Below are 18,136 nucleotides of genomic sequence, written 5' to 3'. Positions count from 1 at the left end.
TGTGTAGCAGGGCAGTCAGAACACTAATGAAAAGAGAGCTACTCACCATTTCACTGGAATTTCTTGGGTTTACATTTTATTGTGGATTTTCTCCCCTTGCAATTTGCTCAAGCACCAGTGTTCAGAGCAATCACATTATTGTATGTGTTTCTAGTTATGGCAAAGGTAGTCATTAAGGATAGAACTTCTTTCACTTCCCTCTTTGGTGGGCAAACTTGTGTAGCCATCACTGCCCTGCTCCCATATACCAGAAAACAGCAAACATCACTGATGTGGTTCAGGAAGGCTTACTGCTGAAAGATTGTGTTGTTCCTTTGCCATAATTTAAGACGCTTCCCGGATTGCGGTTCTGGAGCTGAAGGTGCAGTTTTTGAAACAGCGTTTATAAGATCTATACTTCAGCAGAGGTAAAGAAAATAAGTCAGGTTTAGTTCCAAAAGCCTCAGATTTGATCAACCTTTTTTTATTTCCAAAGTCCATTTAGGAATTTACTTTTATTTTCCAAAATAAATGCACATTAAAATGCCACAACTTTAAAGGCTAGTGTCTCAGCAACTTCCAAGGTAAGAAGTAAGTGTTGCATTTCCCACTGGAAGTCTGGGATTCTCTTATTTCCAATAATAACAATGCCTCGCTCTTATATGCCTCTTTTCATCAGGAGATCTCAAAGTGCTTTACAAAACATGTCCAGTGGCCTGTTGCTGCCATTTCTAGCCATGATGGGTCTTGAGAGATCAGCACTTAAAGATGTCAGTGAACATCATCTAGCCTAGAACTTGGGCCAGTGTAATTTGGGACAGAATACACATTTCAGGAGAAAGAAGGAAACATTTCTATGGAAAGTCGGTATTTTTAAATGGTGCCCATTTGAAACTGCTGAGAGATTTGGAATGTGAACATAAATCCTAGGGGTGAGCAGAATGCAGGTGAGGTAGTCAAAGATATATGATAAATGCCACTTACCACATGCTTCTCACCATCGCATATCTGGTCTATTTATATATAGCTTGGCTGCCAGACAGTGGTTTGCAATGCCACATTTGCTTCCTTGAAAGCCCCTCCTTCTGTTCCTTTGTGTTGCTATTTCCTTCCAGTTAAATAAAAGGTTATTTGTTTGACTAATAAATCCAGGCCCTGACGTGACTTGTTTCACTTTGATGAAGGGGAGAATCACAGCAAATTTGTTTTAAATCATAAGCGTTAGGATAAGGTCAGAGCAAAGAATTGGTACAGCTTTCCTCTTTTTGTTTTAGATTCTCCTTCATGAGACCCACATTAAGCACTTCTGCCCATGATGCATGAGTGACTGTTGAACTTATAGTTGTTCAGTAGTACAGACGTCTTTAGGAAATAATAGAGCTATTTATTTTAGCACAAAAGAGAACAGCCCCATATGTACTTTAAATTACACTCATGCTGCTGTTTGCCTGTTGCTTGAACTATTCATTGTCAGTTTTGACTGATTTTTTTCCTAATTAGCAAATATAGCAAAATAGAATGTAGAGTGACTATTCCCATCTCCAGAGGGCCACGAGCTGCCTTAAGGTTTTTCATTTCAATGAACTCCATACACTGATGCAGTGGTGGCTTGATCCCAACCAATTGAAACCTCCTCAGGTTTTAGAACGGAGTAGTTCAGTGCCACAGCATTCATATAAACCACCCAGTTCGATAGACGTGACAAGCAGGGGTCTTCGGCATAATGTGCTTTATCAGTTAAGGGGATTTGTTCTGAGTAGGTGGCAGTGGCATAGCTGATAACAGTCTTGACAGTGTAGCAGACATTGCAGCCCCATGGTGGCCTGGAGCCATAGGTATTACTGCACCAAGGAATGTTTATCTCAAGAGACTATTTAGTTTATCTCAGATGCTCCACTTCTGGTCTCTCTTTCCTGAAAGACATCTTGTACTGATTTTCATTCATTTTCAGAAATTTAAATAATTCCTGGGGCTATGGAATTTATAGACTGAGTATCAATGGTAATCATGTGGAGGCTGATTTTTAAATTGCCTTTACTTTGTAATTCAAATTGTGTTGTATGGTAGACATTAATTATGTCAGCCAACATCTATTTACAAATGGGGATTTAAAAATGGACAGTTCTTATCTGCAAGTGACATTTGGCAGATGGATGGTTTTAGTAACAAAAAAGAGAAGAGAAGGAGAGGGGGCTGTGGCATGACCTGACAAACGACAGTTTCTGATACCTTCCCCTGTATAGCCCTTGTCTGCCAGGAAGAGGGAGGTAACGCAAAAACATAATTGTGGCTGAAATAAACGTTACAGCCCTTTGCTTTTTTCTTTCTTTCACACTGTCTTTTTGACTAAAGAGTTTGAATTTTTAAAAGCCTATTGACATGGATGCAGGTCTATTGTGAGAGCTTCTGGTGCCCAGAGCAAGACTAGATTATAATGTTCCTGAGGATTTTAGCTGGGGTCTTTGCTAACAAAATCAAGTCTTTTAGGGTTTCACTTCTCTTCAAAGACAAGATGACGAAGGAGTTCTTACTCTGTTTCATGGGAAGGTAGAGAGATTAATGTCATTGACATATGAGCATAGGAAGCTGGCGGCCCAGAAGTGTGCTCGGTGTGGGTAAAAACTGAGGCAGATGGGCAGTGCTAGTAGGCAGCTGTTTTAAATTTAAGACAAAAGTCAGTGAATTATTCTGTGGTTTTTTTCGTCATGCGAGACACAAAAGAAGTGGTGATTCCACCATGGAGGCACCTTTGGGGACTGACTCAGTCTGAAAGATGAAATCAAAGTCAAATAAATTCACTGTTATCCCAATTCTATGCATCATGCACAGCTGTTACCAGCACAGTGCTTTCATCTTCCAGATGAACAATATTGAACTGTGTGGGGCAGCTGTCACAGTGCCCCAGTCTGGGAACCACACTTTCCAGTAGGGGGCACCAAAACAGCAGCAGGATTCAGTAAAGACTCTGATTTCAATGAGCCAACCTAGTAGCTGCAAAGGAAGGCTGAAGTGCTTTTGAGTATAACCCCATATGTGGCTATGGAAGTTTATAGTACGTGGCTGAAAATGTTACTTTGAGACACTTCTGCAGATACTCCCTAAACATACTTGCACCTGTGAACGTCTGAGTCATTTCATTACTCCACACAGTCATGTTTGAGGCACAGTCACGTTTGAGGCAAACGTGTTTGAGACTGTGTGGAGTAATGAAATGACACGATACTAAAGCTAGCTTTAGACACGATACTAAAGCTAGCTAAGATTAATCAAAAGAGCAGGTTGTTGTTCTTCTAAAGCAGTCTTGGACTAATTCCTTTATCAGACTGCCAGAAAATCCACAAACAATATGGCCAACTGCTTCTTCCATACTTACCCATGTCTTCCTCTCTAATTTGGGTCTTCCACAAAGAGCAAAGGGTCATCTTGTATTCACACTGAAAGATATTTCAACTATGAGGCCTTCAGCAGCGTGTATGTATGTACACACGCATACAGATATTATATACAAATGGCAAATGCACCCGAAGAAATCTATAGGACTGTTTTCTTTAGAGGTTGTCCCAAAGAAAGCCTCAAGATGGAAATCTCATTGCTATCTTTTTTTCCCATTTCCAGTGAATACTTAAGATCCTCCTTTTGTTCTGCTTGCAGTTCATATACAGATACAACATTCCCTTCCCTTTATGTACTCCAGCACAGAAGTCTATTGCTCCACTGAAGCAGTCCTGTTCCACAGGTCCTTTGTGCCATCCTTCAAAAGAAATGGCTATTGAAACCCATGACCATGAAGCTTTTTGGTTTGGGATTTTTTTTCCCCCTTTGCCATTAGTTTACATAACCATATAACCTTGAAAGCACACAATTATCAGTGAACGTGGAGGCTGAGCATAGAGCCATGTAGGGCTACATTGATAGTCAGTCCTATTGTGTGCAGTGTAGAGACCTTGTATAAATGCAACAAGCTTTAGAAGGGATACATTTTTTTTCTCCTCAAGGCTACTCAGCCGCTCACATGTCAACTGACACAATCAATAGTATATTCTGTTTGTAGTAGAAAAAAATGCCGGCTGAAGGCTTACCATGCCACCACTGCAGAAATATTAGAGCTGTGAAATACAGTGGAATTCTATCACCAGTTAGTCTTGCTAAGACTTCTGAATGTACAACTCCGAGATGCCTTTATGCTTGAGAATGTTCTATGGTCACACATGGAGATTTCTATTGTATGGAGGTAATCCCACTCCCACCCCCGAAAAGAACAGTGGACATTGACAATTAGATGGCAGCCTGCATTTTTTCCTAAATGACGTTATTTTAAAAACATCCTTATGCAACATTTTGTACATAGATAATATGATGCAGGCCAACTCACACACCCCAAACAGCTATTTTTTGTCCCTGAAGCTAATTGAGGGGAGAGGATCACAAGCTCCATCTCTCCTTCCCAAGAAGAAAATTCTGCCATCAGGTTAAAGGAGAAAAATATTTGCGTTTCAAGGCAGTGCAGCTGTAATGCAGATGATACAATCATGCCCAAAGATGTATGGGATATGTTTGCTGTACAGTACTGAATATATCTATCTATCTATCTATCTATATATAGGGCTGTCGATTAATTGCAGTTAACTCACATGATTAACTCAAAAACATTAAGCATGATTTAAAAAATTAATTGCGATTAATCGCAGTTTTAATCACACTGTTAAACAGTAGAATACCAATTGAAACTTCTTAACTATTTTTGGATGTTTTTCTACATTTTCAAATACATTGACTTAAATTACAACACAGAATACAAAGTGTACAGTGCTCACTTGATATTATTTTTATTAAATATTTACACTGTAAAAATGATAAACAAAAGAAATAGTATTTTTCAATTCACCTCATACAAGTACCATAATGCAATATCTTTATTGTGAAAGTGCAACTTACAAATGTAGATTTTTTTTGTTACATAACTGCACTCAAAAACTCAATGTAAAACTTTAGAGCCTACAAGTACACTCAGTCCTACTTCCTATTCAGCCAATTGCTAAGACAAACAAGTGTGTTTCCATTTACGGGAAATAATGCTGCCAGCTTCTTATTTACAATGTCACCTGAAAGTGAGAACAGGAGTTTGCATGGCACTTTTGTAGCCAGTATTGCAAGGTATTTACATACCAGGTATGCTGAACATTTGTATGCCCCTTCATGCTTTGGCCACCATTCCAGAGGACATGCTTCCATGCTGATGACGCGCGTTAAAAAAATAATGCGTTAATTCAATTTTGACTGAACTCCTTGCGGGAGAATAGTATGTCTCCTGCTCTGTTTTACCCCCATTCTGCCATATATTTCATGTTATAGCAGTCTTGGATGATGACCCAGCACATATTGTTCGTTTTAAGAACACTTTCACTGCAGCTTTGACAAAACGCAAAGAACGTACCAATGTGAGATTTCTAAAGATAGTTACAGCACTCAACCCTAGAATCTGAAGTGCCTTCCAAAATCTGAGAGGGACGAGGTGTGGAGCATGCTTTCAGAAGTCTTAAAAGAGCAACACTCTGATGCGCAAACTGCAGAACCCAAACCATCAAAAAAGAAAATCAACCTTCTGCTGGTGGCATCTGACTCAGATGATGAAAGTGAACATGCATCAGTCTGCACTGCTTTGGATTGTTATCAAGCAGAACCCGTCTTCAGCATGTATGCATGTCCTCTGGAATGGTGGTTGAAGATGAAGGGACATATGAATCTTTAGCGCATCTGGCACGTAAATATCTTGCAACGCCAGCTACAACAATGCCATGTGAATGTGTGTTCTCACTTTCAGGTGACGTTGTAAACAAGAAGCGGCCAGCATTATCTCCTGCAAATGTAAACAAACTTGTTTGTCTGACTGACTGGCTGAACAAGAAGTAGGACTGAGTAGATTTGTAGGCTCAAAAGTTTTACATTGTTTTATTTTTGAATGCAGTTATTTTTTATACATAATTCTATATTTGTAAGTTCAACTTTCATGATAAAGAGATTGTATTCCAGTATTTGTATGAGGTGACTTGAAATATATTATTTCTTTTGTTTTTTACAGCGTAAATATTTGTAATACAAAATAAGTATAAAGTGAGCGCTGTACACTTTGTATTCTGTGTTGTAATTGAAATCAATACATTTGAAAATGTAGAAAACATCCAAAAATATTTAAATATTATTTATTATTTATTATTCTATTATTGTTTAACAGTGCAATTAATCGTGTGATTAATCACAATTAATTTTTTTTAATCGTGCGATTAATCGCGATTAATGTTTTTAATCACTTGACAGTGCATATATGTGTGTGTGTGTGTGTGTGTGTGTGTGTGTATGTTAACTAGGGCTGTGTAGTGTATACACAGTAAATTGATAGAACAGCCAATGTCTTTGAAGACTGACAGTAATGCCACTTCAGGAATCAGCTTCCACATCCACCTAAGAATCATAGTTGTTCATCCCCAAGCAGGGCAGGTGCACCTTGCGCCCCCCCCCCTCCCCCGCCCCCCCCCCCCTCCCCGCCCCCCCCCCCCCCCCGCGGCAGCGTCTCCCCCTCCCCCCAGGGAGCCGTGCGGCAGCTCCCCACCCCAGCTCACCTCTGCTCCGCCTCCTCCCCAAGCACGCCGCCCCCGCTCTAATTCTCCTCCCCTCCCAGGCTTGCGGCGCCAAACAGCTGATTGGCACTGCAAACCTGGGAGGCAGGAGAAGTGGAGCGGCGACTGCACGCTCGGGGAGGGGGCGTAGGAACGCTGTAAAAAAAAATTGGGGGCACCGCTTTTTGGCGTCCCAAATCTTGGAGCCCTAGGCAACCGCCTAGTTTGCCTTAATGGTAGCAGCGGCCCTGTCCCCAAGTCCTCGGAAGAGTACAGTTTGGGGCTGTATTGCACTGAATCTCCGTCTTGAAAGATAAGTTATGGGGAAAGACAAGATATCGTAACTGAACTCTAAAATCTTTCTCCAGGCCTACAACGGTTGCACACTTACAGATTTTCAAAGGAAAGTGCCTATGGGCATGTTAAATTTTGGCCGTAAATAAACACAAAACAGAGAGTAGGCAAGGGATAAAAGATGTCTTTCAGAGAGTATCAAATGCCTTTTCTGGTGGGTAACTTTCTATAAAAATCATGCAGGACTACTGCAAAGAGTTTAGGATGAATTAAGAAAGGTGAGGAATACAAAGCCTGGAAAATCATGTTTACCCATAGGCAGATGGCTGCAGCTGGACTAATTCAAGTCTCCCAGCTCTAATCTACCTTGTCTGGATTAAAGAGGAGTAATTTGTTCAACATCTTTTAACTAAGGAGAGCCAGTTGCGTCATATCAAGGATTGCTTTGTGTGGTTGTTTTCTGACTACAGTCCATTAAAAGTTAAGCTTAGACTTCCAAACCTTTCACGTCTGACATGAGCCAAACTCGTACCCAGTTTCCTTGAGACAAAAGGCCGGTGCTTTCCCCTAATGTGTCAGTCAGCTACCAAAGTCTGGAAATAATTTTAAAATTCCTTCACATTATTCAAGGCAGAAGAATTACTAAAATTGTGCTTTAAGCAAAACAGCATTCTTAGGTTGCCAAGGCAGTAAACACCAGCTTTGGGAAATGCAATAAGATTTCAACATCTGTTTTGGAGCTGATATTTTAACCATTCTATGTTTATTTTACATGCCTAGTTGGCCACTTCCCAGTCATACATATACAGGGCCAAAAAGAGAAAGAAAAGGGAGCAAATCCATACTGAGCTGCAACTCCAGATCACACTTCCCCCCCCCTTTTTTTTTTATTGTATTGATGACATAAAACACCTGTTTGCCCCAACTTGGGTATACAACTGTAACCAGTGTTCTGCAAACCACCATGCTTTTAAGGAATAGAAGACTCTCCACTTAGTCAAAAGAGCAGTGAGTGGGGTAGGGGTAGAGAATAAGCTGTTCATGCTCTTAGTGCATTTACAGGAATGTAATGCATGTACTGGTCTCTGTACTCCTAAGATAACTTTGTTTCCCTGTGCTGCAGTGGATCCAATGCATTATAGTGGAGATGTCAATCCCTTCTCTTTTAGCCAATGCGGTTCATTGTTGCATGTTACCTGAACCTTTCTAGGCTGATGTGTATTTAGTGAGCTTATATCTCTTTGGTGTAATTTCTGTACAAGAAATAAGGCATTGTTAGAAGAAATATTTGGGGTTTATACAACAAATACCCAAATGACGACAAAGCCATTTGAAACAATTTCATCAAAAGTTTTGCAGTGCTACTGCTGATGCCAGACCAGGTCAATAATTAGATGGGGCACCTCTCACACCACCACCTTGTGCAAGTGGGTTTTCCTGCCAGTAAGTGGCCCTCTCCCCTTTTTTGAGTCAGTATTTAAGCAATACTCAGGGACACCATGTTGCTGGAGGTATCATCTTTAAGATGAAACAGAGCAGGGGGTCCTGATCACTTGTGATCACTTAAATTTCCATGTTCATTTTGTAAGAGGAAGAGGGCTAAAAATGGTGTCCTGACCAAATCCCTCCTCTGCAATAGCCTGCCTTCAAATGTTTCCCTCCGGGCATGGTGGGAGAAGTTAACTGCAAAGAGTATTCTTCTTTCCCTGTCCTAAACTATTGTGCATTGTTTAACAGCTGCTGCTTTTAATCCCAGAGGTGGCTGCCTTGTGATGGTGGATGAAAACATCACTGTACAGTGTATAGTTTGTATGTAAGTCAGTGAAATGCAGGATATGAATTTCAACTGACTGCTTAACAAATATAATATCGTCCAGATATTAATGTCAAACAGTATCTGGAATATGCCATCCTTTGCAAGAAGTGGGTGAGGAGCTGGGTCTGGACTTCTCTTTTTTGTCCTATTAAAAAAAGCAGTGTCTGTTCAAAATAATGCTGCAGTTGCGATGTCTTTCTGACTTTTCGTCTTAGCCACGCAACTCAGTATTCCTGTAGTTAATGTGAACAGACCATGTTATCCTTATTGGGCATGGATCATTCAGGGGATTAGTATTGGAGAATAGAACCTTTCATGTCTGAGTCACTGATTCTAATGAGGGCCCAGGTTGGTAGTGATCAGACATTGTTGACATCTGATGGTTGTCCAGTGCCCTATGTGAAGAGAATCAGTTATCAAAGTTCAGATTCTACTCCACAGGTAGTCACATAATAAAAAACCTTGTTACTTGCAATGGCAGAGTCCAAGGGCTGAGCAGGCCTAGAGACTGAACTGCTCTAGTGACCTGAGATTTGGGCCCTTTAGCAAATAGTCATTGAAGCACAATGATGGGGCAGTTTGGGGGTGGCTTGGCCCTTTGCGACTATACTATCCCTTTTCTGGGGATAAATGGAGAATTGACCATCTTTTTGTTCTGTGTTTGTACAGCACCTAGCACAGTGGGGTCCTGGTCTATGACTACGGCTCCTTGGAACTGCAGTATTACAAATAATGAAAATACTAATAATCCAGAGATGTTATTCTGACCCATTCTGTAGACACTAAAGAATAGAGGTGGAGATTTTCAAAAGTGACTGGTGATTTTGGTTGTCTTGATTTTTGGGTGACTAATCTGACAACGTAAAGAGCCAATTCTCAGAGGGCGAGTACTCGGTGCCAATTCTCAGAGGGCGAGTACTCGGTGCCAATTCTCAGAGGGCGAGTACTGGAAATCAGACCCTTTAGGGATGTGTCCATTTGGGAGCCCAAAATCACTCATCACTCACAAATTTTGACCAAAGATGCTTTTGGCACCTTACAATTTCTTACCATGAGGCCTTGTGAAATGTTTTAGAACTTTGCACTTTCCCCTATATAAGAAACATTTTATGGAATCCCAAAACCTTAACAAACAACAGCAACCCTTTCTTCAGACAGGAAAAAACAAACAAACTTGGTTAATAGTTAACCTTTTAGCTGCATCTTACTTAAACAAAGATGTCTCAGCTTGCTATATTTGTCAAGAAATGTATTATTGCCATTAGAATATATTTAAAATTAAAGCAGTAAGAAAACTGCTAACAGTTAAATCTTAGACACTAAAGTTTAATGTTAATCACATACTTTGCCTTTAAGTTTATGGAGACTGGACCTGGTTTTCTGTTACCCTATTTCTTATGTGATCATTTAAACCAGGGCAAAGTGGGAATTGAAATTATCCCAGTCAGAATGGTCACATTTTACACTGATGAAAATGACTGTAATGGTGGGAGGGCAATGGAGTTTCAGAAATCTAACAAAATTCCTCTGCCAAATCATCAGCATTTGTAATGATCTCCACCTGGAGAAGTGGATGGAGTTTGCAATGGTCATGGCTGTTCCTGAACTCACTACTATTAGAAACTCTGCAAAAAAGTCCAAAGAGTTTGATATTTTTGGGCTCCCAGTTAATAAAGCCTGTGGAGAAGCTGAAAGATTTTATAAGGGTTACAAATTGGTATACCTGTATTCACCGCTATTATCAGTGCCACAGGGAAACCATGGAGCTTATGAAGGCCAGGGTATTTCTGGTATTAAACTGGTGTTTCCAAACCCCTGGCTTTAAAAAACTCTTTAAAAAAAAAGGGGGAGGGGGGAAAGGCAGTTCTTACAATTATGAACCAGCTAGGCCTTGGATCATACTGTGCCAACTCTGAGAAGATGCCAACAGAGTGTATCATGGATGTGAACTAACTAATCTGATCCCACCATGATTAAACTCCATAGAGAGAGATCATTTATGCTAGTTATACCTATATCCACAGCTATCAAGAACTCCATAGGGAAACCAGTGCAGTCTATAGAATAGTGAACCGGCCCATTCTTCAGCGATAGTCCTTCATGTAATAACATTGCTTACAAACACCATTGACATATTTATGACATAGTTAATGTTTGTCAAGCAATTCGAGTCTTTTAATGCTTGTCATTGGCTGGAAGTTTGTAAGGTCCCTAGTCAGGGCTCATTTGACACCAGTGTACGTCCTCTCCTGTTTTCCAATTAAGTCAACATGTACATGACACTTAGCAGTCTTTGGAAACCCAACAAAGTCAGCAAGGCATATGGAAAACTAACAAAAGGATCACCAGTAAAATCAGGGGGGAAATGCAGCTCCAGGATTGGATCAATTAAAATCCCCATAATGGCCTGTTAAATTGCTTTACTGTTTAGCTTGTCTATAAAATACCCGTTATTTCTGAAGTAGTGATGTAATAAAAGTAGTTAAAAACTCCAAAGGCGCTCACACTAAAACCAGATCTTTGCAAATGGGAATTCAGTCTCAAAGTAGTTCTGGCTGGTTGGTTTGTGTGTAAAAGTTGCCTCAAGATGATTTTTTTAATTGAAAACGTAGTGTTATAGTGAGGAAATTACTAGAGTTTCCAGTGTGTTTGAGGTTTTGTATGCTTTTTGGGGCTTGGCTGCACACCAAAGATTGAACAACTTCATAAGTGAAGACTCTCTGTTACAGACCAAAGGCACAGGAACATAGGGCTTGTCATACCAGATCAAAGAGAGGGGAACCAGAAACAACTTGCATGTATTAATTCTTCCTCTGATTCTGTCCCTACCCCATTTCCCCTATGGTGGATAATTGTAACTTATCTCCCTGGGTGTTGTGAGAAATAATGAGGTAATGTTTGAAAAGCCCTTTAAAGATAAAAAATCCTGTGTAAGTGCAGAGTATTATTGTCTTTGGTTCATCAAGTCTGGTATCCTGCCTTCGGGAGCAAGTATTTCAGTTGAATAGGAAAAAACTAAAGAAACAAATACTACAGAGGTGTACTGTTTATAGGCTCAATCCTGCTGCCCTTCAAAGTCAGTGGAGAAACTTGCTTTGATTTCAATGAAGAAGCATCAATCTTGTATCTCACCAGCCTTTGAAAATGGCCACGATTTTCAACAGTTACTAGTGATATTTGGGTGCCCAACTCATCAGCTTAAAGGGTCCTGATTTTCAGAAAGTGTTGAACATCGCCTTTCTGAAAATCAGGCCCCTTTAAGGAGCCTTGGATTGGATACCCAAATATCACTAATCACATTTTAAAATCTTAGCCCATGCTTACCTGTAATTCTCCTGCTAACTACATTGTCCAAGGATCTGAATTCCCATTCTGGTAGCCCTTCCTTGTCTCTGTACTTAATGTAAGCAGCTTCCAGGGACATGGAACTCACAAAATGGAAAAGTGTATTCATACATTTCAAAAGATGTGAGCCAAATGCTCAGACTGCCGAGGCATCTTATATGCAGTGTTGTTGTAGCCGTGTCGGTCCCAGGATATTAGAGAGACAAGGTGAGTGAGGTAATATCTTTTATTGGACCAGCTTCTGTCTGTGAGATAGAAACAAGCTTTTGAGTTTACACAGAACTCTTCTTCAGGTCTAGACTCTGTGTAAGCTCGAACGCTTGTTTCTCTCATCAGTCCAAAAAAAGATATTATCTCATCCACATTGTCTCTCAAAGCATCTTATAGACAGCTAGAAAACTGCCCTTAAATTTCGATTTTTGATGATGCAGCAGTGACATCCTCTGGCTGGTTGGGGTGGTATGAGCTATGGGCCTTTTGGTACCAGCCTGGATTATTATTTGGAGGAGGGTAACAACGACACTATGCTCTACAAGACAGAAAGATCGACATTCCCAGCCCCAAGGAGTTCACAACCAAAACCGACCCAGAGAAAACCTGAATCACTGAGGAAATAATTTAGGCCCCAATCCACAAAGGGACTTAGGCCCTGCACAGCTATTGCTCTTTGATCAATAACTAAAGAATCATTGGAGCTGGGGAACTGGACCTTGGGTCTGCCACCTCCCGGGTGGGTAGCTAATACCCAGGCTATAGAGTCATTCTCATACTCACTCTCTCTGTCAGGCTTAATGACTGTATTTATACACAGCGGAGCAGATTCAATGAGAGAGATTGAGAGCAACCCACATCAGAATAGATGTGGTTAGAGTGCTTTCCTGAGAGGTGGGAAATCCTCTGTTCAAATCCTTTCTCCTCCTTGAGCTGAGAGGGGAACTGAACCTAGGTCTGGGTGTGTGCTCTAACCACTGGGCTAAAAGGTGGGCTGCTGCTCCTCCTCCTGCTGGGTTTTGAATAGGGTCTGATCCCTTCAGAGTGCTCAGAGCACGCCTACTGGATAGGCCCTGTTGGCAAAACAGGCACTTCTCCACCTGTCTTTCCCCAGTTCATGGATCGTACTGAAGCTTAGGTGGGAGATGGGTATCCGGACACTTGAGAGAAGCAGCAGGGCACATGCTCAGAGGCAGAAACTTAGGTACCTAGGGAGCCCCGGTGATTCTGTGGATCACATCAGCACCTAAAACTGGGACTTAGATAACTAAATGTGGAGCTTAGGTGCCCAAGTCCCTTTGTGAAGGTGGGACTTAGTCTGTATTAGTTATTATGAACTCACTCCTTCTGGAAAGAGTTGAACTTTTAGGAAGGAGTAAAGGACCTGACCTTCCTCCGATTGAAGCCAAATTTTGCTATTGACGTTCGAGCCTGATTCTGCTTCCATTAGATGAGCAAGAAGGGGTGGTAGCTTGGGCTCAGAAGTGGGAAGTCATTCCCAGAAAGGACAAACACATGGAGGCGGGAAGATGCAAATAGGATATCCCGGCTGGAGTGGAGGGGAGGTAGAAGAGAAGGGAACAACAGGCAAGGTCCAAGATGGCTCTACAGGTGGAACTCTCACAGGTGATGTTAGTGTGGATGAGGGACACACCTGTATATAGCCCAGTCTGAGGGCCCATTCCAAAGCCCACTGGAGTCAATCAGACTCCCATTGACTTCAGCATGCTTTGGATCAGGTCCCATGTATGTTTAGGAGTTCCTGAAGAATACATCAGTAGGTGCTTTTGTATTTAAAGCCGGTATTCAGAGTTGCTCTTGGGAAGTAAGCAGTTCTCCACTGCCTTCTGCTCCGCTCTGCCATGTTTGTACTTTGCCACCCGAGGATATAATGATTAAGCAGTTGAGAAGCATCTACACCTGTGAGCAATTTGCAGTCTTCACAAAATGAAGGAGAAACTCCAGCTGAGCCTCTGAATTATTTTGTCATCACTGGTATCACAGTTTTCAGGATGTGACCTTTTCCTGCATAGGCTCCTTTTCTCACTGCATATCAGTGAGTAGGACTCATCTTGTTAATAACTTTTGCTTATCCTGTCACACACTTCCTTCCTTCTACTGTGTTTTTCCTGCTCTGGGTGCTCCCGTTAGGGAACTTGGGAGAGATAAGTTTGTGTCCTAGAAACTGTGAAAAAAATTCTTCTACCAAACTTCTCTTAAGTTTCAACAAATCACCCCCTGGTGGAAACTGAACTGGTGCCTAGATATTGAGGTGACAGGTGCATCAGAAATAAATAATTTTAAGGAACACCATTTGCAAGTTTAAAAAAAAAATCTCCAAAAACCACATAATTACTGATAAACAGAGAATATCCCCTGACTTCTTTACAGTATTTGAGTGTGATGTGATGAGTTCCATGGGAGTGGGGGGGGCAGTTGTCATAAACTCTGCAGTGGTAGCACGTGGTGGTATGGGTAAGCTCCATATAGGTGTTGAAATGTTGTATGCTGTGCTCCTTTGCTATGATCTAAGATGAGCACTCTAATGCATGTTTCCTTTTCTTTCCTTTTGCAGGCGCGTTGCTGTTGGGAGGAATTCTCTATTCCTGGCAGTTTCCTCATTTCAATGCCCTGAGCTGGGGCCTCCGGGAGGATTACTCACGAGGAGGATACTGCATGATGTCCGTCACTCACCCTGCGATGTGCCGGCGGGTTGCTCTGCGTCACTGCTTGGCCTTAATTGGACTCTCAACAATGGCCCCCATCCTCGATGTCACCACATGGAATTTTCCGCTCATTTCACTCCCTATCAACCTGTACATTTCCTACCTCGGCTTTCGGTTCTACAGGGATGCAGATCGCAGCAGCTCTAGGAAACTTTTCTTCTGCAGCCTGTGGCACTTACCAATGCTTCTGCTTCTCATGCTCACATGTAAGAAATCTCTGATAGAGAAAGAAGACAAAAGCGAGCTTCTGAGTTGAAATCAGGTTGCCTTAATGTCAATTAGAGCTAATGACACCTATTTTTATTTTCAAGCAGAGGGTCTTTTGCTAATTATGGGCGGGAAAATCTATGGCAGTGTGTTTAAAGAGAATCCCTTGTGCCCGGTGACCACTTTACATAATTGTTTTCTAATTTCTTTTTAGAGGGAGGAACTTGGGGGACTTAAATGGCTCATGGGCTTGGTCAATGGGATCAAAGCCCCTTTCACTCCTTAGGTCATGAGTTAAAATCCAGCCGAGGTGAAAAAGGAATCATGTTCCCTTGGCTTCCTGCTAGCCTATGTGAAATGAGTTTGGTGACCAGTGCAATGAGGTAAATGAGTGAAATGAGCAGGTATCTAATGGCAGAAGCACCAGCCCCACAATGGGCCCTCATCATTGACATTCTTAGTGAGGAAGCCCAGGAGACTTGTTGGATACTGAGCTTTCCTCTTGCCCCCTGTGAGCAGGTATTCTGTCCAGAATAGGCTTGAGGCACATTGGCAGGGTAGTGAGGGGGAAGCTTGCATTGCCCCTGTCATGCCATCCCTGTTCTGTGACTAAATGGAGGACTTCGATTTCCAGGACTGTCAATCCGACACCTTTCACAAGGATTCAGTTCACTTTCGGATATTTTCAGAGAACCCAGATTATTTTCTATTCTGTCTTCAGCACTTTGTAGATCATACAACACACACAGCACATTAGCATCTAGGAAAGCCCTTCAAGAAATTTCACAAGTTTGCCAGTGTCCTTGTCACCCTGATATAAAAACTTGACAGCGTTCTTTAATGGTACAGGACGACTCTGGTCTCAATTACACTGGTGTAAATCAGGAGTGACTCCATTGCCCTCGGTCTCTGTTGGCAATAGTGCTCTATGGGAACAGAATCAGGTGTTTTAAATGCCATTTAAACAATCAGACATAAGATGCTTTCCTCTCTCTATTGATTGCAGATAACAGTGCTGAATCCCTGTTACTGTTTTTCTGAAATAGACTCCATTGTATTCAGGTTGTTTACTGTGGGAACACTGCATAGGAATACCTGGAAACAGTCTACAACCCAGTACAGCTTCTCAATTTGTAAAATATATGAGTTTGTTCTGCAATAAAACATACTGTACAAGAGCAGTAGAGTGCGGGGTATCATTTCTTGTGATTCACAAGCAGTTTACACTTTGTTTAGCCCAATACAAGAGCCATCTTATGCTGGTTTCGCAGCATTCCTAGTAGCAGTAACACTCGGGTCATATGATCAAGCCTTACATAAATTGGGAACGGATGGGAAATGTGTGTTTTTATGTTGCAAAATGCTTCCATTGAAAATGAGACTTCAGCGATGAGTGGAGAAAGCTGGCAACGTTTTGCAAAATGAAATAAGATTCTGTGAACTGTTCACTGGCTGAGAAGAACACGAGGAACTTGGAGAGCAGGTGGTGGACTTGGCAGAGCCCAGAGGAATCGTGGCTTGGTCAGAGGAACTGGCATGCTGAGAGGGCATATCAGGAACAAGAAGAGGTGGCGTTCCTCCTTCAGTAGGTGGCTGTCTTCCCACTGAGCCACTTTAGAAACAGGCCCCCAACATGTCATAGGAGCACTGTGTTCCTTTCAGGTGACAAACCCAATCAGGGCTATTAAGGCTTCCATGGTATTTTTCCCCAAGAGTAGCAGTGGTGCTAGCCTTAGGGCTGGTCTACACTACCGTGCTAAATCGATCAAAGTTATGCAACTTCAATTATGTGAATAATGTAACTGAAGTCGACGTAGTTATATCCACATACCGCGGTAGCTACGCTGCGCTGTGTCAATGGGAGAGCATCTCCCGTCGACTTCCCCTACGCTTTTCGGGGAGGTGGAATACACTAATCGATGGGAGAGTGCTCTCCCATCGATTTAGCATGTCTTCACCAGACCCGCTAAATTGACACTCGCTGCATTGATTGCAAGTTGTAAGTGTAGACATGCCCTTAGCATCCTGGCCAAGGTTTGCCTTCCTAAAACTCCTCTTGCGGTTCCAGTTGGAGAGAGCAGTTATCTTCAGGGCCTGTTCTCAAAATATCTGTAGTCTTCGTCGATTTTAAGGCCAGAAGGGACCGTTTTGATCATCTAGTCTGACCTGCATAACAAAGGCCATAGAATTTCATCCAGTGATGCCTGCATCAAAGCCTAACTCAATCACAAGAGATTAGCATAATTTTTTAGAAAGTCGATCTTGGACATAGACATCAGGTGTCTTTTAAAACCTATCCTTTACTGACCCCAAGAGATGGGTATTGCTGTGCTGCACTCCAGAGACATCTGTATTCCAGGGAAAGGGGAAGTGATCTACTGTAATGTGTTAAATGCCTTGGACAGTGCCTGGAAAGCACTTGATAATATCAAAAATACCACCACACCTTGTGTTTCAGTTACACATAGATGTTAGAGTGGGTACTCTAAGGATGCCCAATTTACGCTCAGGATGTCATTATGGAAATGAGAACGGACACTAAAAAGCTTTTCTACCTAACTGTATCCATCCAGCTAGGGATTTATACCATGTTCACAGTGATAATACCTAGCTCTTATAAAGAGATTTTCATTCATAGACCTCAAAGCACTTTACAAAGGAGGTCAGGGTCACTATCCCCATTTTACAGATGGGGAAACTGAGGAACAGGGAGGGAAGTGACTTGCGCAGCAAAGTAGTGGCAGAGCTGGGATTAGAATCCAGTTCTCCTGGGTTTTAGGCTCTCATACTGGGGCAGCTCCGCTGTTGGTAGCAATAGCTGTTGCAGCCTGTCCCCAATGGTATTTTAACTACTGTGCAAATTTGCGAAGAGCCAGTCTGAGAAGCAGCATGCTGCAGGAACAAGCATTGGCTTAGGAGTCCTGAAACCTGGCTTCTAGTCCCTGCTCTGCTCCTGACCTGCTGTGCAACCTTGGGTGAGCCACTTCTTCTGTGCCTCTGTTTCCCCTCCCAGCCTTTGTCTGTCTTGGCAATTTGAGCTGGAAGTTCTCTGGGGCAGGAGACTGTCCGCCTCTGTTCTGAATGTGTACAGTGCCAGGCACAACTTGGCCCCGAGCTGATTTGAAGGCTACTGGAATAATTAATGTATGTGCATCAAAAAGACC

At 42.0% G+C, this 18,136-nt stretch overlaps 1 protein-coding gene across 2 annotated transcripts in view; it reads left to right on the top strand.

The window, feature by feature from the left end:
• The window catches only part of LOC117887392 (protoheme IX farnesyltransferase, mitochondrial), a 163,143-nt gene extending 146,993 nt beyond the window's left edge, over positions 1-16,150 (top strand). For both annotated transcript variants that reach the window (XM_034789969.1, XM_034789971.1), the window contains exon 7: positions 14,615-16,150. In XM_034789969.1, coding sequence (XP_034645860.1) covers positions 14,615-15,021 — 407 coding nt within the window. In that variant the 3' untranslated portion in view covers positions 15,022-16,150. The remainder of the gene's footprint in view (positions 1-14,614) is intronic.
• Positions 16,151-18,136: the final 1,986 nt, after the last annotated feature.

The sequence above is a fragment of the Trachemys scripta genome, chromosome 14 (genome assembly GCF_013100865.1).
Source record: "Trachemys scripta elegans isolate TJP31775 chromosome 14, CAS_Tse_1.0, whole genome shotgun sequence".
NCBI lineage: Eukaryota > Metazoa > Chordata > Testudines > Emydidae > Trachemys > Trachemys scripta.
The sequence above is the reverse complement of the archived record's forward strand: the minus strand, read 5'-3'. Positions and strand labels throughout refer to the sequence as shown.